This window comes from Sapajus apella, unplaced genomic scaffold (genome assembly GCF_009761245.1).
Source record: "Sapajus apella isolate SASKATOON/1434 unplaced genomic scaffold, GSC_monkey_1.0 scaffold83, whole genome shotgun sequence".
Taxonomy (NCBI): domain Eukaryota; kingdom Metazoa; phylum Chordata; class Mammalia; order Primates; family Cebidae; genus Sapajus; species Sapajus apella.
Window position 1 is genome coordinate 1142631 of NW_022437023.1, and position 24844 is coordinate 1167474.

Consider the following 24844-nt stretch of genomic DNA (forward strand, 5'->3'; position numbering starts at 1 on the left):
GAAAGGGTAATAAGGCGCGCCAGTAATCACTGGTGACCTCAGCAATTTTATTAACAAATTTATTTCCCTAATTGGATAACGTATCTCAGTGCTTGACTCAAGGGCATTGTAATAGGTTTCCATACTGCAGAAGAAGGAATTAATTAGAACTGTTTGTTCTTATTCCGTATTTACACTTGTCCACCAGTCTTGTAAACGTTGCCCCTGGTTTCCTCAGTCCTCCAGGTTCTTCTGACTCCCCAGCTCACCCCCAAAATAAATAAATAGAAAGCAGTGAGCAGAGCTGGACATCAGTGGTCCCTCCTTATGTGCATTCTACCCCCACTGCAAGCTGCGTCTCATGGTCAGAATGTGACGGAGTCATCACTTCCAATGGGAACTCCAAAGTCTGTTAAGAGATTCCTCATTTTAGGAGATTTTTGGGGAAAAAAAAAAGTCTGTAAAGGGACCCTCCTCTCCACTGGCAGAAACGGAGAATCGGGGGCCTCGCTTTGCCAGAGCTTGTGCCTGGGCTTGGCCTTGTCCACTTAGAAGCTGGGTGCAGAGCAGGTAAGATGGGCAGATCTGTTCTGCTTCATCCTGTCTCACCTAAAACTCTGCTAACGAAGATAAGAGGCTTTCATGAGCTCTGCCTGCCCTTGGAGTGGGCAGTCCATATAAGGAGAAAAACCATGAACTCCTGAACGCACTCTTCAAGGCTTCTTCAAGTCACGCCTTCTGTCTCACAGCCTGCGCCGACTGCAGCATGAGAACAAGTAAACATTTTTAGATGCAAATACTCCAGAATGTCACAGCAATGCTGGCCTCTAACTCGGGCTGCCCCCTCCAGTGAGCAGCATTGGAGCACGGTGCCTGGGGGATGTGCAATCACCTCCAGAGCTGATTTGTTCAGCAGCTGTTAATATAGCCTGCCATATATAGACATGGCTTTGAAGGTAGATAGGACTATTATGAAAACATCGAAGGGGTGTCTGGACTACCCTAGCAACCAAGAGGTCCCTTCTGGAGATCTACAGCCCAGAAAAATCCAGAGAAGCCTGGGAAGTTTCATTCTCCCTCTTGGATATCCTGCAGGATCCTGATGAGGTTTTCCAGGCCAAAAATATAGCCCGGGTCTGGTCCATCGTAGGTGGTGTGGTCGTTCCAGGAGCCCTTGTACGTCGTGTGAGCAAAGTCAATCATGCGGACGTCAACCTTGGTGAGGCCATCGGGAGAGCTGCCGTGGGCCGCCTGGGGAGCCCCCCGAGGGTACGGGCTGCCTGGGGCTCTTTCTGGCACTTCCTGTCCATCATAGATGATGAGGAGAGAGCTGGAGTAGAAGCGGTATGAACTCTGGCTCCTAATGACCGAGAGGAGGGCCCGGAGCTGGCGCAGGATGGGCTCCAGGAGCTCCCTCCGGAGGTGGGTTCCATTATGCAGGAACTGACAGAGGGCTTGTCTGAACCCCTCCACTGAGAGTTTTCTTCCATAGTACTTGTCTTTGCAGAGAAAGTGCTTCTTACTGGTTTGATAAACCTTACATTAAAGAAATGAAAGAAAATGTGAAGAAAACTTTAAAAAATTGCATCTGGTACGGTTGCAGCATCACAAGCTAGGATAATATGTGAACAGATTTTTAGGAGATGTAGGCAAGAGTGACTGAAATGAGCAGAAGATGATCTTCCATCAAGTGCCAGGGTAAGTCTTACATTTTAAAATGCTTTCTGTGCAAGTCTTTAATAGAAATTCAAGGTCTAAAGATCCTTCACCCTACAGAGGTGACCCTCCACCCACGAGAAAAACGTTTGGATCTCCTTTCTTGTGAATTTCCAGTGTCAACCTCCAAATCATGATTTAAGCCCTGGCTTCTGGCCCTGTTCAATTCAAATATTAGCAAACCCAAGCTAGAAGGCTTTAGTAGGAATCTGAAATCACAGCCAATGGCCTTGGAAAGCCAACTAGACTAAAATTTCCCCAACAAAGTTTACAAAGTCCTTTCTCTGCAGATTCCAAGGAAACAGTCATGCCTCTTGAGGTGGAGTGGGGTGAATTGTTTGAAGATAAAAAGACAGGCTAGGTCAGGTGTGGACAGAGTTTCCAGGCAGCCAGTGGAGTGGAGGGGAGTCTAGAGGAGGAGGGAGGTTCATGGCAGCTCTGTGGGGCTGGTGGCTCCTCTCCTTGGCAGCGTTTCTCCTCCCCTCCCCTATTGTGTCTTGGCCAACAGAAGGGAGCAGATGGAAGAGAGATGCTGATGGGGGACAGTGGCAGCCACCCCCGTTTCATTCAGATGGCACAGGCAGCAGCCGAGGCTGAACTGAGGCCAGCAGTGGGCATGGCCAGAGAGGGGCTTGGCACCCCTCTGCCTGGCACACCAAGAAGGGCTGCCTGTGCCTAGCCAAGACGGTTTCTCAGGTCTTTCCTGCCTTCAGATTACATGATATGTTTATAGAAAACCAGGGTTGAAAAAACTGATATGATAGGCTTGGTGTTGCCTTTGGAGGGCTGCAGATTGGCTGCTAAATTAGCCATCATAAATACATGACAGGCATCACTTTCTAAGTAAATCAGATCAATTTCAGAAGATTTGAGGTCCAGAGAGAGATTCCATTTACACCACAAATCATCACACTCCATTCTCTTGTGGACTGCATTCCTGGCTTTCCAAAGGACATTTGTGCAACAAATTTATAGACTCAACTTCCAGCTTCAAGGAGTGGCAGTTTCAATTAAGGAAAGCCATAACGTTTACCGTCAAATCGGTGTCTGATTTTGCTTTGAGTAGACAGACTATAGGAGTGAACAAATAGAGGAAGTTTATTTCCTCCTGTTTTCCCACAGCCCTGCCATAAGCCACATGAGAGTCCCAAAAAGGAGGCGTGGAGCCTGAGTTATAGAAAATAACCATTCCTTTGCCAGGGTTAGCAGGTTATGCCCTTCCCACTTTATTTATTTTTTGAGACGGAGTTTCACTGTTGTGGCCCAGGCCGGAGTGCAATGGTGCTATCTTGGCTCACCGCAACCTCCGTCTCCCAGGTTCAAGCGATTCTCCTGCCTCAGCCTCCCGAGTAGCTGGGATTACAGGCGAGCGCCATCCCCTGTCCCCAGCTAATTTTGTATTTTTAGTAGAGACAGGGTTTCTCCATGTTGGTCAGGGTGGTCTTGAACTCCCGACCTCAGGCGATTCACCCACTTTGGCCTCCCAAAGTGCTGGGATTACAGGCGTGAGCCACCGCACCCGGCCCGATCTTCCCACTTTATTAGCCAGAACTGGTAGCAAAATGTTGGAAAAAAGGTGGATTAAGAAGGGGAAGTGGCTAATAGAAATTTGAAGAGCCGACTGCCATGCAGCATCTAAGAAGGACAGAATTCAGCTTTATCATTCAAGAGAAGGATGACTCAGGAAGCCGTGGGGTGCACCAAGAGGCCCTTTCTCTTAGTTCTTCCCGCAGCCCAGGCTCACACACTGCTGTCAAAGGTCTGCTCACAACAGGAGCGGGAGCCACATGGCCACTGTGGAAAGTTTCAGCTGGCCAAAGATTGTAAGGACACATTCAGACGTGATAGTTTTTGACATCACTGTTCTGACACACTGATCCAGCGTGTCACAGACCAGGTTATGCATTTCCTTATTGGAAAACTGGCTCCTGGCCTCTTCTGTGGCTCCCACAAAGTGAAAGGCTCTGCAGGGGGCAGTGACATCTGGATGGGAGACATCCTTGCGCTACCGTGGACATGCCGGGATGTCCCGCCCACCCCACCCCGTGGTAGGCCCCTGCCACCGACCTACCTGCATGCCGCACACACGCACACCGAGGCAGGCTGAGGTGCTCTGCGCACACTTCTGCATGTGGCGGGCCTTCTTCTCCTCGGACGCGTCGTCACCGTGCTGCCGGGTCCCCATCTTCAGATCCAGGACGCAGGGGTGTGTGTACTGTGACACTACATTTTCCAGCAACAAGAACCCTAGTCACACTAAGTTAAGGAAGGCTGTGAGGACTTCAGAGCGGCTGCCCTGCCAGAGGCCGTTCGCGTGCTTCTGAGGCTGCCTGGAAATTCCCGATTCCAGGCACCATTCTTCACTCCCATTGCCTTCCTTACAGACAAGCTCATCCTTGCTATTAAGAATTCACAGTATTAGCTGTGCAGGCTGCTTTAATAAGTCCATTTATTTAGGGGGAGTTGATGAGTATGTGAGCTTTTTTTCCTTTTCCATTTTGCTCTGAGGTTCAGATTTAAATGCAAGCATGAAATCCCTGGCAGGCCATGCCCAATTTACATTTTACAGCAGAAAATCATAAGGCTAAAACCTCCAGTCCTGCTGAATGGACCAATACCTTTTGGGAGAAGTGGGTTGATGTTAGCTTTGGGGATGAGTTGCAGGAATATTAATTTCAGTGGAGCAATTATCCTGCAAAAGCTTCTTAGGGATTATGATTGCAGATGTGTCTTGGTAAATACTATGAAACCAGCCACCCATTTGCAGGAAGGAGCCCAGCAGTGGTGACAGAGGGGCCTTTCAAACCTAAATTTTCTCCCTGAAAACTCTGTGGCGCAGAGGACTCACCTCCTCCCACAGTTCATCCCATGGATGCTGCCCTGAGGGAGGAGCCACACTTCCCTCACTGCGTGGGCCCCATGGGAAGATGCCTGCAGGGAGAATTTGGAGGGATGGAAGGGAGGTTGGGGCTGGGGACCCATCCAACTCTCTGAGCCCCCTGCTGCCCCCATCTAACATGGCATTCATCATTCCTGTCTGACCACAGACACTCCCATCCCAACCCATCTTTACTGCCAAGAGGCAAAGACACAGCTGGTCCCCGCCCCCCAACTAACCCAGGGCACTGTACTCAGCATGATTCCCAGTCTGCCTTCCCCATACTGTCTAGCTGTTTTTTTTTTTTCTTTTTTTTGTCATGGAGTCTTTCTCTGTGGCCCAGGCTGGAGTACAGCGGCACAATCTCGGCTCATTGCAACCTCCGCCTCCCAGCGGCACAATCTCTTCTCATTGCAACCTCCGCCTCCCAAGTTCAAGTGATTATCCTGCCTCAGCCTCCTGAGTAGCTGGGGCTACAGGCGTGCACCACCACGCCCAGCTAATTTTTGTATTTTTAGTAGAGACAGGGTTTTGCCATGTTGGCCAGGATGGTCTCGATCACTTGACCTCGTGATCCACTTGCCCTGGCCTCCCAAAGTGCTGGGGTTACAGGCGTGAGCCACCGTGCCCGGCCTGTCTAGCTGTTCTTTTGGAGGCACCTGGTTTCTTCCAGGACCCAGGTTTGCGGGCTTGTGCCTACCAGCTGTCCCTCTCATCTGTCTCTCCCTGCCCACCCTCCCTTGGCCCCGTGTTAGTGTGTGTTTCCTCTACCCTCCTCTGCCCCCCTATGTCTCTCTGTCCCTCTGCCCTTGGGACTGCATGCGATGGACATGGCAAGGATACGATGCCGTTTGTTCTCCGGGTACTCAGAGCACAGGCGAGTCAGGTGGGCCTGGTGGCAGTGCAGGCCCCATGGGTTGAAGCTCTTCTCCACCTGGTTCCTGTTAGTGTCTTCCACCAGCAAGAAGTCTGGAGTGTTGAGCTGGGGCTCGGACCTCAGGAGAGACTTGGCCGGGCTGCAGGGGAGGGGAGCACAGGGCGGTCAGGGCAGAGGTCTAAGGAAGGGCACTGCTGCCTGTGGCTGACTGGGCTCTCTGAGATGGGCTCTGACAGGGTGGTCCCAGCTGCTCTCCAGGGCGGCCCTCACCAGGCTGGGGCACCCTCCCTACCCAACTTGGGTCCAGACTGTACCGCACTGCAGCCCTCGAGGGGCTTCTCCAAACCCTGGGACCACTTATTAGAAACGTTTTCCCCCTCAGAGGGCTGAAGTGATTTGAACTCACTTGCAGGTGATCTGGATTATTAATGGTCTTACTATTTTTTTTTAATAAAAAATATGGAACGCTTTACGAATTCGCGTGTCATCCTTGCGCAGGGGCCATGCTAATCTTCTCTGTATCGTTCCAATTTTAGTATATGTGCTACTGAAGTGAGCACAATGGTCTTACTATTGAGGCAACACAGTAAGTGGGTAGCGGCCCTCTCCGGAATCACAAGCCTGGGGTTGGACTCTGATACTCCAGCGAGCAGGCAGGCTGTCTCCTGCCTGTGACCTCAGAAGGCCATGGGAGTGGGGTGGGGGCTGTGGGGAGCGAGGGACTGCGGCTGGCCCTCTCCTCCTGCCCTCTCGGCATTTTGGCATCGCCATCTGTGAAATGGAGATAATGCGCCCGCTTCCTGACTCCAAGCCAAGAGGCTTAATGAGATCCGCTGCACTCCTTGGGAAGGGAGGTATTTTCATTGTATTAGCTCCCTTTTGTTTTCCATAAATGTTTTAAAAAGCCCCAGGGAGACTTTTCACCTGAGAAAGGTCAGCTGACATTGTCAGAGCTTTCGGTAGGGACCTCAGGCGCCTGAGCCTCCTGCATCTCCAGGGACCCTCTGAGTGCCAAGCTGACCTCCCTCCTGGCCCCTTCCAACTGCTAGGGAAAGAGATGATTTCCGAGAGCAATTAGCTGCACTTTTCCTCTGCATACACCATTCTAGGGTTTCTGTTCTGCACATTCCCTCCCCAGAGACACTTCATGGTTTCAGTGAAACAGGTATTTAATTAAACAAATATGTACCGAATACCTACTCAGTAGAGAACTCTGCCTGTGCATCGACTTCTGAGATAAAATGCATTGTAATCCTCCCTTCTAGAAGTGGCATAAAGAAAATCCATTCCTTTCTTTGGTCACATTGGTTATTCTAGACAGAGCATTCATCTGAATTTCTCATTTTCTCAGCGCCAGCCCTAATTTAGGGAAGTGTTTGGCCTTGGGCACAGGTGGGAGCGTTGCCGGTCCCTGCCGAGGGACAGGGTTTCTGTCATCCTGCCCAGTGGCCTCACCTCTCCTTGAGTGAGCGTGCCAGCTGGGCATGTGGCCACTGGGCAAGGGCACAGGCGCTGCCACTGCTGCTGGTGGTCTGCTGGAGAGTCTGCCAGATGGCCACCGCCGCCGGCTCTGTGGAGACCTTGAAGGACTCCCGGTTCTCCTTCAGTGGGTTGGCGACCAAGCTGAGATGGCCCTTGCTGTCTTTCCAGAGGTGCACAGTGACGGTGCCTGCAAACACATGGGGGGGGAGGGGAGGAGCCACATGAGGAGGCCTCCTCTAGGACATGTGGCAGCTATGACAGGCTGGGAATGTAGCTTAATGGCTCTTGTCCACCTCCCACTTCCCCAGCTCCTCTCTCAAGGAAGAGCTATGGGACTGGCCTGGTTTTGCCTGAACCGATTCTGTCCCAGAATGAGCCCCAGAGCTTGTAGAAAATGGCCTTGGGATGATCTTGGCACATCCTCTGCTTTATCTCACTTCCCTGCCCCTTCACGCTTTGTCCTCACATTCCAGTTCCTCTGCACAGTTGCACCTCCCAGTCATGCCACAGCCAACACAGCTCTGCCGACCTGGGCACATCGGAGCCAGTCCTCTGTGAAGGGGCCTCTCGACCCAGGGTGCCAGTGAGAAAAGTTGGGCCTATCCCATCCCTCCTGGTGCCCTCTGTCTCCTGATCACCCTTCCTCTCCCTCGCATAGATCTTTATCTGACCCGCTTCTTCCAGGAAGCCTTCCTCTCATGGCCTTCCAGGGCTCAGGGCCCCCCATCGCCCCTTCACTCACCCTCCCCTGTCTGTCTGCCCTTGAGCTGATGGCTGGCTATTTCCTCTGGTTAGACGCATTTGCACATGAAGATTATTGGTGGAACATGGTTCTTTGATGAAACAAGCCTTGTAAGATTTCCTCAACTATGGTACCTCCTACCATCGGTGTTGGTCATGAAGGCACAAAAACCACTGTTGTGAAAGTGAAGAGTATCTGAAACGCCCTTAACCTACATGCTAAGGGGCGTCCTCCTGGGCATTGGCTGGGCTTGGGTAATTAGCTGTGTCAGGCATATTAGCAGCTCTGTGGCCACCCTTTAGCTTCCTCCCTCTGCTGGTGGCAGAGCCCGGCCCTCCTCTGTGGAGCTTGGCCTCCAGTGGTGCCCGGCCTCACCACAGTCCTGGTAGTAGCACAGGAGATGGCCACCCTTGTGGTTTTGGGAGAACCGGAGGTGAGAACACATGTCCTCTCTCCTGCAGCAGATGTGCTCATCCCCTCTGCACCTGTCCTCACCCGTCCACTCTGCACCCCCTCCGTCCTACTTTGTGCTGAAGGGGTGACCTGATGGAGTGTACCAGTGGTTCCCTTGCCCTCTGGTTTTCCAGTGGGTTTGCCCAGTGCGGGGCACTGGCAGGAGATGTGAGGGTGGGAGGAGAAAGGTTGGGCATTTATTCCACTGGTTCCCTCCCCACGTCACCTGGCCTGGGGTAGTGACAGCTTTCCAGTGTTGCTGGTCCCTGGGTCCCCCCAGTCCCTGGTTATTCCCCTGAATCCTGCATATACTTCTGCAAACAATTCCTTCTTTTTTTTTGAAACAGAGTCTTGGTCTGTTGCCCAGGCTGGAGTGCAGTGGTGCAATCCCGGCTTACTGCAACCTGCCCCTCCCGGGTTCAAGCAATTCTCCTGCCTCAGCCTCCTGAGTAGCTGAGGGATTACAGGGATTACAGGTGCCCACCACCACGTCCAGCTAATGTTTGTATTTTTAGTAGAGATGGGATCTCACCATCTTGGACAGGCTCGTCTCAAACTCCTGACCTCGTGATCCAGCTGCTTTGGCCTCCCGAAGTGCTGGGATTACAGGCATGAGCCACAGCACCCCGCCAAATAGTTCCTTTTTAAGGTTCTCTTCATCTAACCTCCTTTGAATGTACTTTTTGTTTTCTGCTGGGCCCTGACCGAGAGAGGGTGGGTTGCAAGTTTGTATGTCCTCCAAGGTATTTATTTCTTGCCCCAGCCATGTGGTCACCTTATCAGAGTAAGTGGCAGTTTCTGCTGAGCCAGCCGTGAAGGCGGCTGATCTCCCTGCCTGCGTGCCTGCTGGGCCCTCCTGGGCTGGTCAGCGTGGACACTCATTTTCAGGGCTGCTCTATAATTCAGCAAGTCGCTCTCCAGAGCTGCCTTTGCCTAGCTCAGTGGTCTCCCTGGGCCAGTCCTGTCATCTCAGATTCCCAGTGTCCTAATTTTGCAGCCTGAGAGTGACATTCCGTCCTCTCCATCCCCTAAAAAATGCTGCCCTTCGTCACGCCGTCCCGCGTCCTGCGAAGTCTTCATGATGATAAGGATAAGGCTGTCCCCAACCCTGGCATTTTACCATTCACCTGCCACCAGCGTTCACCCCTAGGCCAAGGCCACCATTGATGTTCTGCTCGCGAGACGGGCTGATGGCAGGTTGGGGAAGGAGTCACAGAGCATCATAGCCACCCTGTCTTCCACCTGCTGGGTGGCACGTTGCTAATTTTCGCTTGCTACCGTAAAGTCACAGTATGCCTGTAAGGGTGTTGACGGTGGCCACCGAGGCTCGGAGGGATGGGAAAACCTGCCCAAGGTCACACGGTTGGTGTGGGGTGGAGCTCTGGGAGGGCCATGCCAGACGTGGGGATGGAGGAGGGGCAGGCTCTTCTGAAGGGTCTGGTGTCGTCACGCTGTGTTTACCCCGAGTTTGCATTAGGAACATGCCTGTTGTGTCCCCAGTCATGTTTATTCTGGTGATTCTGTTCCAGAGGAGAGAACAGAGAGGCTGTGATTCCTTCCCTCAGTGAGGGTCGTCAGCACCAGGGGCTGGGAGCCCAGGCTGCAAGGACACGGCGTTTACATTTCCAGGCCCGTGTCTTGGGAAAGAAGGGCTGGAGTGCTTGTTTCAGAAGCCAACGCCTCTCTCGAGCCCATCCCTCCAGGTGCGAGAAGAGGAGAGAGCCACCAGCCTCGCACAGGTCCTGGGGAGCCCAGAGGCCTCCCAGCTGCCTGGAGAGCGCAGGAAGGTGTGCCGGTCATGGGTAGTGCCCTTTTGGGTCTTGGAAAGTTCAAGCTGCCCTCCACCATCTTCCTTGCCACATGGGAGGCCATGGTGACAGACCTGCCAGGAACCACAGTCTTGGGAGCCCCAGGCCCAGAAGGCCTCCCTGGAGGGACAGGAAGTGTGACTTTACCCACTCCTCCAGACTCCAGCCCTTGTCTGACCTCATCAGTTCTGAGTGCCAGAGTAAATGGAGGAGAGCAGAGGTGCAAATAACCCAAAACCAATAAAATCCAAAAGTCGTTTCCATTTCTCATATTGTCAGAGTTACACAGCCAGGCCCTGCATCTCTGCGTCTCTCTGGCTTTCTGCGTGCCTCTGATGGGCTGTGTCTGTCTCCAGCTCTTGTCTGTCTTTCTCTCCCTCTGTCTCTCTCACGCCCCTCTGTGGCTCAGCTCAGCCCTTTCCTCAGAAGTCCAGGACCCCAAGCAGATAGCCCCCTTGCAAACAGGCTCCAGTTGCCTGCTCTTGACGGAGCAGCGTGCCAGTGGAATCCAGGCTCCTCTGCTGGAGCCATGCGAGCTCCAGCTTGGTTTCCAGCTTGCCCTGCCTGTCTGTGGGGATGAGGCCTTGGAGGCCTGTGGGCTCCCAGAGCTCTCCTGACAGGAGAGTGTGGGACCAGGAGAGTGTGGGAGCCAGCCAGAGTCTTCCTGCCTGCCCACAGCCCTCCCTGCCCATCTCAACCCAAAACCATGCCAGCTGGACAGACAAGAGAGCTTGCTGCCACGACTGGCATGCCCAGAGCATCTCAGCAATTTTGGTTTGGCCGAGCAGCTTCCTGAGCCTCGGTGAATATTCTATCATGTATTTATTTTTAAGTTTATGAGAGCATTTACTTGCTGCCGTCTGTAATATGAGTTGGGTCCACTGTTAACCAACTGGACCTGCGAGTGTGTCCTGGTTCCCCAGCACCGGCGGGCAGCCTGGGGGGAAAGGGACACAGCCCCGAGGCACCATCACGCCTGCAGAGCCCAGCAAAGGTCCTGGGCAAGCTCTGACCCAAGAGGCTGCCCTCCGGAGTGACGTCCGTGCCCATTGTCCTCCCTGATGCCACTGTGGTGCAGAGCAGCCAGAAGGGAGAATACCCACCCTGTGGCATGTGGTGGCCACTTCAGAAATGGCCTCTCACACTGGGGGCTGTGGCTGTAGGGGAGAAGGGAGGCCCCTGTGGCAGCCATGTGGGGATTCAAGTCCCCCTGACCTGAGGTCCTGGCTGAATGACCCCCATCCTCCTTGGGCTGGATGGCTCCTGAGCACTGACACCTGAGTCTAGCGCTTTAGTAACCGTGTAGCTGAGTGGAGCGGCCCGTGTGGCCAAGAGCCCACGGTCGGGAGCTGGCTCAGAGCCTGGAGTCCTGGCACTGCCTCTCAGTGGCCATGCGGCTTCAGGCCCGCCAGGTAATCTCTCTGTGCCTCAGCTTCCTCATCTACGACAGCGGGGGCTAGAGGCCCCTGCCTCAGTGCGCCATGAGGGCCGCGGGAATGGGTGCGCGGCAGCCGCGTACAGTTGTGGCAGGCGCGGGTTTGAGCAGATGCTGCTTTTCTCAGCAGCAGCCTACGCCACCCGGGAGCCCTTGCAGGGACTCTTCCCATCGATGACCCGACTCGGCCACCTGCCCTCCTGCCTCTGCCCCTGGCATCTGAGCACCTGAGTCCTGGTTCTGGGCCTTGTCCTAGAATGTCCTGAAATGTGTGTATTTCCTTAGTCAGTGCTTGGACCGTGGCCCTGTGTGAGTCGTGTTCTGGTCAGTGAGTGAATCAGCGTTTCCGCTTCATCCAAACTTGGGCCCACGGGCCCTGTCTGCCCCCACCTGCAGGCAGAGTAGGTGGCTGGCTAGGTGGTTTCTGAGGGGTGTCATGGGTGCCCTGACCCAGGTCCCACCTGGCTTATATAGAAACATCATCTGTGTGAAGCCCAAAGGCAGACGCCCAGGTGGCCTCTGTAGCTGTGGATACGTTTAGCTCTGATGCCTGGGCTCAGATTAATGTATGGAGTTAGCAGAGCCCCAAGGGGGCTGACCCTGGGATGGGGCTGACCTGAAGGGGGAAGCAGCGGGGAGCAGAGGCCTGGACAGAGGCCAGTGCTCCAGGGTGCTGAGAGTGGGGCCCTCCTACCCCCACCGGCGGGAGCAGAGGAGGGGATGAGGATGGCCTCCTGAATGCCAGGCCAGCCTCTCTGCCTCTCCCACTTGGCCTGCAGCTGCCCAGCATCCATCTCAGCTCCAGAGCTGTGTGGAGCAAGTGTGAAATGCTGCTGGCAGGTGGCTGCCCCACACACGGTCCTGCTACCCCTCTGCTGGGCTAAATTCAGCTATGAAAGGACAGACATTAATTCCAGTGGGTGCTCTGACAAGATGGGAAGTGACCCACAACCAGCCAGGTGATACCAGCCTGCGGTCCCAGAAGACCCCAGGGAGACGGAGGCCCGCACAGGCGGCCCACGGACCGTCTTCCCCTGTCTCTCAGTGTGTGACACTGATCGGTCTTGTCTTAGACTCTCAGGAGGTCCTGGCAGGCCGGCCTGGACTCCCGGCATGTGGGAAACAGTGCTGGGAAGCAATGCTCAAGGCCCCAGGCCCTGGTCCCCACACCAACGTTAGGTCTGGACCATGCTAAATAAGAATTCCTGGCCCTCACCCCAGGACCCTGGGCATTCTGACTGACAGGTCTGGCATGGGGTGTGGGGACCCGTGTGCCTGTGTGCACATACACACTGTATTCCCAGGCCAGATTGCACTTGAGAACCACCGGGCCCCATCCTTGCCAGTTATCGTGATTATCGAAATGCCAATGTGTTTTTGACCAACTTATTTGGATATTATTGTTACCTTCACCACCAACGCTTTGACAACTAGGGCAGCAGCTTCCCATCATGGGGTCTACAGTCCTCTAAGGAGGTGATTTCTCTGAGCACTCACCCCACTGCTGGGATCGGACGCCTGGCAGAACATGGCTGAGACCTGTGAGCCTCACTTTCAGAAGGCTGGGTGTGGACAAATCAGCCTGGCCTGGGGAGCCTGGCTCCTGCCCGCAGGCCGGCAGGCAGCACCCTCCCCCCCCGCTTTCTGTCCCCAGAACCCACCTTGTGCTCAGATGCAGAACACGTGCTGCCCCATGCAGCTACATTCAAGCGGCAGCCTGTTTCCCTGGCTTTGCCCCCTTCCTGGGCAAGGGTGGGAGTTCTGGCTTCCCAAGCAAGCCACATCCAGCATCTCCAAGCCCTGTCCCAGGCCTGAGGGTCCCACCATCCTCCTAGGCTTTCAGAGGGAGGTTTAGGAGGCTCCCGTCTGCCTTGTGTTTACAGCCATCATCAAATGAATGCGATCCTTGAGGACTGGGTGGGCAGGGTGCTGCTTCATTCTCTCCATCACTCGAAGCCTGCTGGCTTGAGCTAATTTGTAAGGAAGCCCAGTAGCATTACACTCCAGACCTGGAGGCTTAAAGAGTTCAGAGAAACTAGGACAGCGGAAGGCCAGCCCTGCTAGGAGAGGGGGCACGTCTCCATGGCAACCCTTACACACACCCACAGCGCAGGAAGCCTGGGTGGGTGCATTGGATGAGCCGGCCCCCATGTGGCGGCACCCGGACGTGGCCTGGCTGCCCAGACACTCACCTTTGTACTGTGGGGTGAACTGCTTCATGGCCAGCGGCAGGGACTCATAGAAGCTCTGCTCCCGGGAGATGAGGGGCTTGCACACCGTGTGCTCGTCATACTTCATCACGCTCAGGTGCCCCCCGACCTGGTGCAGGAAGGGCTCCAGCTGCACGCCCACCCTCATGTCCCCGGCGTCTGCGCTGTTTTGCACAACCATGGTGGCGCACGGTGGCGGGGCGGGGGTCACCGCACAGTCTGCTAGAGGAAGGTGTGAAGTAGAGGGGGCAGCTCCTGACAGCACACGGGCCGTCAGCGGTCCTCAACTTTCTCCTTCTTGGCCTTTACCGCTGTCATGGCACAGCTGTCCTGTCTGTGGGTTCTCAGCGGGGGCCTCTGGAAAGCAGGGGAGGAAGGTGAAAGTTATATGCGGGAGGTGGTGGCTGGGGCAGGGCACGCTTGGAAGGGTCCACACGGCCTCGAACCCAGAACAGGTTCCTCACTGGTACCTTAAACAGTTCTGTGAATACCCATTGATTACTTCTAGAATAATCTGTCACGAGAAACCAGTTACAGCGGTTGCCTCTATGGAGCAGGGATGAGAACTTTATTTATTTATTTATTCAAGACAAGGTCATGCTCTGTCCCCAGGCTGGAGTGCAGTGGTGCGATCTCAGCTCACTGCAACCTCTACCTCCCAGGTTCAAGCAATTCTCCTGCCTCAGCCTCCCAAGCAGCTGGGATTACAGCCACCTACCCACATCTGGCTAATTTTTGTTTTTTCAGTAGAGATGGGGTTTCGCTGTGTTGGCCAGCTGGCCTCGAACTCCTGACCTCAGGTGATCCATCCGCCTTGGCCTCCCAAATTGCTGGGATGACAGGCATGAGCCACCACACCTGGCCAGGAGTGCTTTATTTTTGTACAGCATGGCTGTGCACCATTGATTTACATCACAACTCCACCACATAATTGCTGTGTGACCTTGGACAAGTTACTGAACCTTTCTGGGCCTCAGTTTCTCCCTCTCCCTCTGTAGAACAGGATAATAACGATACCCACCTCAAGGAGTTGGGGACATAATTGAGATAAGGCCTGTGGAAAGGCAAGCCCGGTACCCAGAGCAAAGCATTCAATAAATGTGATCTATCAGTATTTCTAGCGTTATTGCCATGCTGGTCCTGTTTTCCTCACAGCTCGGGGTTGTAGGACAGCAGGCCTCTTCGCAAATGAGGACAGTCAGGCCCACAGTGCCATGCGCAGGGTTGTGACTGCCAGAAGAGTGGAAGTGAAGCGGAGGCTGCTCTTCCCCAGGCCTGGCCCCTCCTCCCCCTCCCCCTCCTCTTACCCTCCCTGAGGGTGGGCCTGTGGGTTTCAGGCAAAAGCTGGCGCTCTGGGCTGGAAACACAGTCCCTGAAGACGTCCTGACTTTGTCTCAGGAGAGTGCCAAGGAGACACTGCAAGGCGACGCTCCTCCTGCCCTGCTGGCCCTGTCCTGAGAGCACATTCCCGCAGCGGGGCCGTCACCACTGAGTTATTAATACTCTCTCCCTCTGCTGGACTCCTGGTCACGGATGCCACCAGGCTGGACAGTGCTGGGCATGATTAACTCTCTAATTGACCTTCAGTCCAGGCCACGGGCACAGCGGCTGGATTCATGCACAGCAGTGCCCATCGATTTGTTTGGGCCTCTGGCTCAGAGAGGCTCCTGCCAGCCGCCCGGACCTCCAGCCCTCACTTGGACACTGAAAACCTCAAGACGGCCTGTTCACTCCCCAACACTGGGCCTCTTCCACACTGGCTACTGCCCTGCAGGCCCAAAGTGCCCTATAGGAGGGGGAAGGAGTGTGGCTCTGGCTGGTACGTAGGATGCAGGGTGAGGTTTCTGTGGCCAGCTGCGTCGCTGCAGTGACTGGGTGAACCGGGGCTGCTGGGGCGGGAGGATGGAGGCCTGACGGGGAGGGGGCTGGGCCCAAGACCCTGGCCCCGGCCTTTCCCCAGCTCTGTTCCAATGCGGCACAGAGGTGAGCCCCACCTGGAAGCTTTTCAGGACTCGAGAAAAGTTGGTGACAGGTATCTGGATGCAGAGGAAAACTGGCCCACAAAAAAGCTAACTTCAGTTTGCTAACCCTTTGGTTATGGGACAGGATATGCCAGTTGCCTGGAAACCCAATCCTACTTGCAAATTTGGAGAAGGCAGGAAGGAGTGGAGCAGAGAAGGCAAGGCAGCCTGATACCTCCCCTCTTACGGGGCTCGCTGGCATGTCAGGCTTTGCCAGCTGACCTGCCCCCAGGCAGAGGCATTTCTGGTGACCACAGGGACAGCTACTCTGTAAAGCTCATTTGTAGCCACTCCTGGAAGGAGTGAGGCTCCCTCCCTGCACACTCGTATCCCCAGGGCTGGCCCCGCACTAGCCAGGCCTGACCTTGGCCGATGCCAGCCCAGCTCTGCCGGCGCATCCCAGACAAGTCACACTTGGGCCTCGTGCTGCTGCCCTGGGAAGTCCATGCCCCTCATCTTTCCCCAGCTCACCTCCCGAAGGAGCTCTAAGGACATGGCCGTCACCGTGGCAAGGTGTGACAGGGAAATAATGCAATAAATGGTAATGCATATGGTGCTTGCTGTGGCCACGTTCTAGTGTTTTGTTTTGAGTAACCCATTTAAGCCTCACAACCCCTGATAACCCTGTGAGGCAATTAGTGTTACCAGCCCCGTTTTATAGATGAGAAAACTGAGGCACAGCGAGGTGAAGTAGCTTCCCCGTCAGCACCTGCTAGGATTTGAACCCAGGCATGGCCGCCCCAGAGTGTGCTCCCGTGCCACAGGGGGCTGAGGGTTTATCTACTTTAAACTTTAGGAAATTGAGCCACAAGGAGCCTGGGATTTAGCCAAAGTCACCTTTAAGTTTCTGGCGGTGCTGGGATAGGTTTTCTTGTCTCCTAGGCCTGGACTACCCCATCTGGTCTCCCTATCCCACTTGGGGACATTCAGCACATGTGCTAGGAGTGGGTGGGCTGGAAAGGGGAGCACACCTCTCCCCACCTCTGCAAGGACCACCAGCCTAGAGCAGGATTGGTATCAACCTTCCCCACGGCCTTCTGGCTGCAGGTGTCAGTGAGACCCGAGCGGCTCTGTCATTCCCAGCAGGAAACTGGTTCGTGCTACAGTGTCCCCTCTCTGATCTCAGGCATTCTCAGGAGCCCTGGCTGTACCCCTGGGTACAGAGAGCACCGCGTGAGCAGGGAAGACCCCTGGGCCTTCAGCACAGCCTGCGGCACAGCACCGCAAACTCCCCTCCCCCGGACTTGGGCGAAATGGCAGCGATTGTCTACCAGGTAGCCAGCCTGTGGAATAAAAGCTGGACCTGGCAGCTCGGGAAACTGAGGCCCTTTCTCATGAGGGTCAGCCTAGGGTGTAGATCAGGTGACGTCTGCGGGGCCTCCTGCTCCTGAGCTGTGTGGTCTGCAATTCTGACACAGGTTGGTGGGAAGGGGCAGAGGGAGGAGGGAGGAGCAGTGGCTTTGGCCCCTGGAGCTTGAGCCTGGGCTGGGCAGGGTGGGTTTTGCCACTGCTCGGAAAGGCAACCTGTGGCTTCCCCTTGGCACTGATGCTGACCTCAGATTCCCAAGAAGACTAGGGTTCTTTATCTGTTTGTGCCTTTGTATGTGGAAGGCCCGTGTTTTTCCCATTCCTCATGGGCAAGTCCCAATTAAATCATTCAAGTGACAGGACCTTTCTCAGCCCAGACCTTCCTTTTTCGGCATGCAGGCACTTCTGCCGTTGGCATGGGCCCTGCTTTGACCAGCACCTTGGGCGCTGTTCTGTTTCCTAAGAGCCTTGGGCAAGAATCAGAAGCCCAGGGTCTACTCCAGGCGCTCCCGGAGCTTGCTGAGACCTGAGATGAACCGGGAAAGTGCTCTGAGGCTTGGCTTGCCGCCCTCTGCCACAGCCTCGTCATGACAAAGTGCAGACACTCCTTTGTGGAGTCTTCCTTTCAAGCATTCCCACAAAATGGGGTCTGTCACTGCCTGGGTTATTCTCAGAACTGACTCCTGTGAGTCAGCTTGGGTGCTGGATGGCAGGTGAGGCACCCGCTGCCCTCTGACACGCTGCCGAATACCCTGGGCTCTCTTTAGTGCTTTGAAGGGAGACAGTTGTCCTTCTCTCCAGCCCACACCTCCTCCCACATCCCTACAGCTCAGACCCCTTGCCCAGCATCCTTCCCTAGGGCACCTTGGGGAGGCATAGGGGGAGTAAGAATGAGGCAGGGAAGAGGGTGAGATGCCCCTAGCCAGAAGAGCTCAACCTAAAGGCTGCCCACCCCCCTGCCGCCACCAGGAAGTGGACAGATGGCCCCAGGTCCCTGTGTCCTCCTGCCCTGTCATTGCATCATGCCCTGAATGAAATAACGCTGGGCCTCACTCCAGGAGACTCAAGGGCTTTCTGCTGATGGGGCGCAGCCACTGAGCTGGTTGTTAAATGAGGCCCTGGGCTGTCTGTGCCAGCACAGACCCTGCTCTGAAGCCCCACGGGGCCTGAGTGACAGCCAGCCTGTGCTAGCCCGTGAGCCACTCTCCAGTCTGAAAGGAGGGTCACCGACAGCAGGGCCTCGAGTGTGTTTGGCTTCCAGAGTGGGGACAGATGACAGTACCAGTGATTCTAAGACCCTAAGACCTCACTGATGCCAGACACAATGACAGATGCCACCCATCAAGCTGAGGCAGATAAGGGCATCGTAACTTGTCACTACCCGTCGGCACGTTTTGATTTCCAGAGAGTCTGTATGTTATAACTGCTTTCCACGTACTAAATCTGGGTTCGTTAACATTACAGGAGATGCACCTCTTTTAGGACTCACACTCCCATTTTTGGGAAGGTGGCAGACGAAACCACAAATCCGACTTGTAGGGGTTCAAAATAGGAATAGATTAGTCATGGACTATATCTTATCAAAGCCTGTTGGCTTCTTTTTTTTTTTTTGAGATGGAGCTTGGCTCTTGTTGCCCAGGCTGGAGTGAAATGGGGCAATCTCGGCTCACTGCAACGCCCCCCTCCTGGGTTCAAGTGATTCTCCTGCCTCACCCTCTCTAGTAGCTGGGATTACAGGTGGCCACTACCACACCTGGCTAATTTTTTGTATTTTTAGCAGAGATGGGGGGTTTCACTGTGTTGGCCAGGCTGGCCTCAAATTCCTGACCTCAGGCAATCCACCTGCCTTGGCCTCCCAAAGTATTGGGATTACGGGTGGGAGCCACCATGCCCGGCTCCCTGTTGGCTTCTTATATCTGCAAACAGACTGGCTGACTGTGGCCACTGTCAGGGCTGTTCACAACGTTCTGCTTTTCCCTGTGGGAACATGGTATGATTGCAGCTTTGAAGGTAAGCGTGGCCCACGTGATTTGCTTTCGCCAGCATAACGTAGATGGGTGCCATCTGTTACTTCTTGGTGGGAGCTTCAAGAGACATTACCCCCATTCTCTTTCCCTGGCCATGGGGATCTTGGAAGCACATGCTGAGGTGTGGCCTCTGTCAGCAGGGTCCCTAAGTGACTGTACATACCGGATATGTAGCATTACAGAAATAAATCTTCACTCTATGGTGGCTGTTACGCAGCAGAACCTAGTTCATCCTCTGCCTGCTTCAGTAACAGCAGACACCCAGTGTGGAGCTCTGAAGTTGAAAGCAACGTCATTTGGCCAGGCGCGGTGGCTCACACCTGCAATCCCAGCACTTTGGGAGGCCAAGGCGGATGAATCACTTGAAGCCAGGAATTTGAGACTAGCCTGGCCAATGTGGTGAAACCCTGTCTCTACTAAAAATGTTAAAATAAATTGGCCGGGTGCGGTAGCGTGTGCCTGTAATCCCAGCTCCTCGGGAGGCTGAGGCAGGGGAATTGCTTGAACCCAGGAAGCAGAGGTTACAGTGAGTGAAGATCATGCCATTGCACCCCAGCCTGGGCAACAGAGCGAGACCCCATCTCAACAAGAAAGAAAAAAACAAAACAACAACTTCACTTGAGTCAGGCACTCAACTAGTTCATTGCACAAACATATCAGAGCCACTCCTAAGGGTCAACTCTGGACCCGTGGATTTATATTCACACCTCTGTTTCTCCAGATGAGAGAGTTCAGATGGAGACACTGAGGGTCAGAAAGAAGAGCTCTCCTGGGGTCCCGAGCTAGCAGGCACCAGTGCTGGGACTTGGCCGTGGCGAGTCTGCCCATTCTAAAGTCAACGCCCATTCTGACCACGCGCAGTCCCCTTGGACGGCGAGCTGAGCTGCTCTGGCCTAGGAGTCTCGGAGACCCAGGAACAAGACCCAAGTCAGGCTCTTAGGGCCAGGGTGTTGTCTGGGGCCCTCTCTATGCCATATGCCTCAGTAACCTGTGTCAGGATAGGGAGCCTTTCAGAAGCTGCACCTGGCTGGGCAGCAAGAGCCGCACACCCAGGGGAAGCAGGCCACTGGTGGGCGGTGTAACGGAGCGCTCGGCATCGTGGATTCTTAGGGCCCTGGGTGAGGGCTCCCACCTGGGGCTGGCCAAGACCTTACCCAAATCTACACCACCACAATCTGCCGAGTAGGAAGGTAATCCCCCAGAGGCGAGATCATTCTCAAATGTATGTAAATTGTGTTGGTAATTACTAAAATACAAATTCATTTAAAGGCATTATTGAATTCCTAGTCGTTATTGTCATCATCAATCTCCTCAATCAACAGATCCTAAAAATATAATGAGTATTGCATAGGGACTGGTAGGAAAAACACAATGTTGACAAATGGGTCCTGGAGAAGAGGTTAGGAGAGGTATTGCTCCTGGCTGAGATGGGGGTGGTTTGAGGGGTCCAGGAAGGAGTCCAGGAGGAGGGGAGATGTTGGCTCAGCCTTGGGGAGATTTGGAGAGGGTCTGCTTCGGAGAGCATGTGTACTGGGAGCAATAGGGAAGGGCAAGGACAGGGCGGGAGGCGGTGGCTAGAGGGGTTTTGTGTGGAGGAGGAAGGAGGAAGCGGGAGTGCTGGGCTGGCGGTGCCCGTGCTGCGGCACCAGGGCGCCTGCCCCAGAGGCAGCCGGCAGTGGAGGGGGATGGAGAGGGAGCCCAGCCTGGCCAGCCAGAAGAGATGCTGGCCTGGGCCGCAGCTCAGCGCAGGGAGGTGGTCCCCTGAGAGCACCAAGGTGCTGAAGGCTTCGGGATCACCTTCCAGTAAATCTTAGGTGTTGGGGAGAGGGCTCTCTGGGTAGAAGATAATTAAGAAACAGCTCGTAGCAAAAGAAAACTGTAATATAAAATGTGGCAGGCAGCACAATTCAAAAGCAGCATGGTTTATAGCCTGCCCTCTCACCTCTGAAGCTCTAACGTACATTTCACAGGCCTCTCAGAGCCAGAGGTTTGGTACGAGTACCATTCAATGTCTTTGTGATGCCCAAGGGAGCATTTTTTAATCTATTAGAGATGAGAGGACACGAAAACCATTTAAAACCGCTTAGGTTGTAATGGGCAGGAGAAATTTGGAGTTTCTCACGTGGCTGAGGGGTTGTGCATCATCTGAGGCCATCCAGGCTGGAAGGCACAGGCTTATTTCCAGGGGGAAAAATGGAGTTTTTAAATCCATTCTAAAAACGACTCAAGAACTGGAGGATGCTGCGCCCTTCACCTGCGTGGCTCCCTGGCTCAGTGGGATCAATACCTAGCACTGGGGGACTTCACACATCACTTTTCCAGCCGTGGCTGAAATATGTGGCTTTGGAGAGCATCTATTTCCCGGGGAAGGCTTGATTTCTAGAATCACAGAGCAATACTTCATATTCCTCAGTCATAGAAACTTATTTCGTGGCTGATTTGAGAGGGTTTTCTTCTCCTCCTTTCTTAACATTTAAAATCTCCCGACATTTCTGCAGCTTGAGGACCAAATACGATTTTAATACAGTGATTATTAGTTTAGAAGCCCTTCAGCCACTGACAAATGTGCTTAGCAGCACCAACAATGTTCCGATCTCGATGTCAAGGCGGGAGAAACACGGGGGAAAGATGACTCACGAAGCCGAGTGCCACTGGAAGGGCTGCCCTGGGGGAGGCAGAGGCGGCGAGGGCTTCTCCCTCTTGCCGATCCTGACCCCTGGACACGCAGCTCCTCAGGCATGATGGTTAGTAACTGTTCCGACAGCCCCTCCCAGCCGTGCTTTTCTCCTCCGGACTTTGCCTCTTGACACCGCACCCAGGATCTTGGATATTGCTAAACACTCAGACCTGCCTACAGATTTCCCAGCCTCCAACGCCCTGCCCCACACCTGCCGCCTTCCTTAAAGTAATATGATCAGCCACCACCTGTCTTGTGCAAGAGGCCCGTGAGCCACAGACACGAGGTGCTGCCAGCGATTAGCATGGCAGTTTTATGGTTGCAAGAAGGAACAGCTCTTTAAGGTCAAAACACAATAATGGGAAGGTGCATATTACGTGCATGTGTGTTTGTGTTTGTGCGGGTGCTTGTGAATGCTTGTGCATGTTTGCGCGTGTGAGGCTGAGGGAGAATGCAGGCAAGGTCTTTCCCCAGCAGAGGGCAGCAGCACACATGTTGAGGCCAGAAATGCCTGAGAAGGATTGACTGAAAACTCAAGCCAGCACCCACCTCCTCTCCCAGCGACCGGGGAACACATTCTTGGACCAGCCCTAGGTTTGCCTGGCTTTGCCCAGACCTGTCTCAGAGAGCCCCGATGGCAGCTGAAGTTCTGCCTCCATCAGGCAGGTGTTTTTGAAAAGCTCGGAAGCCGTCATTGAGTTTGGATTCTCCCCACAACGTTCTATCACATCTCCTCTTGCCCCTCCCCTCCCCATGCTTAATCAGGGTCAGGGGCTTTGGGGGAGGAGGTGGGAATGGGCTGAGGCAGGGGCTGGGGCACTTGAGAGCCCATCTGGACAGAGCAGGACGGGGTCTCCAGCAATACCCACTCCATTTGTCCGTCCCACCCAGGCTGTGCACCCCTGGTGGGTGGATGAAGCCTCTTGTCTGCCAGCTGGGCCTCCCAGCCCTGGATGAGTTGCAGTGACTAATATTGAGGTAACTCGCTGCAAAGGCAGCCCGAGGTGCAGCGCGCCCCTCCCCCTCCCGCGCCCACCCTTCGCCTCCCCAGCCAGTGTGCAGGCTTCTTCCCTGAAGGACCTGATGCTCATAAAGTTTATTGCTGTTCCCTGTGGCTGCTGGTGAGCAAGAGAGCAGCCATCCGGATTTCTGTCTCGGAAGGATTTATTCAGTGCTCTACAGAAAGCAGGAGACGCCGCTGGCCAGGGAGTGGGCTCAGCCTGGCCTGTGGCCCCTGGAAGCAGCAGGGTGAGGACGGGGAGGGCCCCAGAGGACTCTGTGGGGCAGAGATGCAGAGAAGTGGCCCGGAGGGGACAGGAGACCTGGTTCTGCCTCAGGCTGCCTGTGCCTGCCTCTCTGGGCCTCAGCCTCCCTATCTTACTGAGAGCTGTCTGACCCTGCCATGTTCTTACCCTCCTATGGGAAAACCCACCCTTGGATTCAGCAAGGCAATGTGGTGGGGGAAAATCACCATGGTGGGGGTCGGGAGGTTGGCGGAAACTCTTCCCAGTTGAAAGAGATTTAAGAGACCTGCTGACCCAATGCCTCTTGCCTGGATCCTCTTCTGACAAAGCATCAACACACATTGAGGGCCAGCTGGGACAAGGAGACGGCGGGCAGGAGGCAGATGCTCATGGGGAGTTGTTCATTTGTTAGTGGACAGTAGGACTGGGTTATCTGAGGACCTACTGGGGACTTTGTGGCAGGAGAGAGGCACGCTGTGATGTCAGAATACTCCAGCTGTAGCATATTTGATGAAATAAATATGACAAAACTCGGGCCACTGCTGAAATCAGGCATAGAATGTACAAGTGTTCATGAGATCATTCCCTATGTTTTTTCTGTATGCTTGAAGTTTTTCATAATAAAAGGTTAAAAAATAAATGGGTAGGCCGGGCGCGGTGGCTCAAGCCTGTAATCCCAGCACTTTGGGAGGCCGAGGCGGGTGGATCACGAGGTCAAGAGATCGAGACCATCCTGGTCAACATGGTGAAACCCTGTCTCTACTAAAACTACAAAACATTAGCTGGGCATGGTGGCACGTGCCTGTAATCCCAGCTACTCAGGAGGCTGAGGCAGGAGAATTGCCTGAACCCAGGAGGCGGAGGTTGCGGTGAGCCGAGATCGCGCCATTGCACTCCAGCCTGGGTAACAAGAGCGAAACTCCGTCTCCAAAAAAAAAAAAAATAAATAAATGGGTAACTTTTAAAAAATGTAGAAGCCCGAGTCCCTCCCCATGGGATCAGAATTTCTGGGGAGGAGGCCCGGCATGGGGGGTTTAAGGCCCTCAGGGACCCCGAGGACCACAAGGCAAGCTCAGGTCTCCGGTTCACTAAGGGACCTAGAAGAGCCAGGGTAGGGGGCAAGACTCTGCCACTGCCCAGGCCAGCAGGGACCGCCGCCTGGTGGAGACATGCCATGACCCCCATGGCCCCCATCCTGTGGTCCACCACCACCCTGCACCAGGCCCCAGGCCCCAGGCAGCTGCTGTAAGGTGCTGATGTCACCAACCCTATGCCCGCCTCCCACCCCTCCCGTGGAAATCTGGGGCTGCTGGGCTAGGACATGCCGTTCCTGGGCCCCTGGGATGCTGCCTCTGTTAAGGGTTAATGCAGCCCCCTGTACATGTCCCTCCCCCCAGCTTCCTCTGCAGTCCTGGTCCACCCTGAAGTGAGAGGGCTCCAGGCACACTTGAAAGGGGAGGGGTGGAATTTCCTTGGGAGAAGGGAGAAGGATGAAAGATGAAAGAGGAGCAAATGCCAGAATTCCTACATGCTCAACCGTCCCAACACTCTTCCCCACCCTGCCGCACACAGCCGGAGAGACCCCCACGAAGACGCTGGACCCTCCATGGGGCAGACTCCTGGCCAGCCTGGAATGGAGATGAGACCCCAGGCTATGGACAGGCCTTGTGGACATGAGACCCTGTCTCCCCTCAGGCCCTGCAAAGGCTCAGTAAGGCCAGCCCTGCCCATCCCTGCCCACAAGGCAGCACTCACCAGAGCCTCCTCCAAGGTGGTGAGGATTGTGTGTAAGGCAGGGCCCGGGAATCTTGTCTCTTAGTGCCCACCATGTACAGGCATCAGCAAGGGCCAGTCCCAGCGTAGAGCATTCACTGTCCGCCAGAGCCCTGGTGCTCGAGGTATTCCTTCTGGGGAGGGAAGGGTCACCTGACCCTCTGGGGAAGGGCTGGAGGGGACTGGCATGTCCAGCTGTCAGCTGGATGCTCTG

The 24844-nt window shown here is 54.7% G+C and overlaps 1 protein-coding gene and 1 non-coding gene across 2 annotated transcripts; both read right to left on the reverse strand.

Moving 5' to 3' along the window:
• On the reverse strand, window positions 1-24844 carry IP6K3 (inositol hexakisphosphate kinase 3). Its single transcript, XM_032253426.1, has 6 exons — window positions 24613-24844; window positions 13563-13937; window positions 6906-7119; window positions 5417-5589; window positions 3767-3942; window positions 1-1515 (listed from the first exon to the last, which is right to left on the reverse strand). The coding sequence occupies exons 2-6, from the start codon at window positions 13759-13761 to the stop codon at window positions 1048-1050; spliced, it is 1230 nt and encodes a 409-aa protein (XP_032109317.1). The 5' UTR covers window positions 13762-13937; window positions 24613-24844; the 3' UTR covers window positions 1-1047.
• LOC116533742 lies at window positions 5904-6010 on the reverse strand. The gene has a single exon (XR_004261424.1). It is a non-coding gene; the product is annotated as a U6 spliceosomal RNA (small nuclear RNA).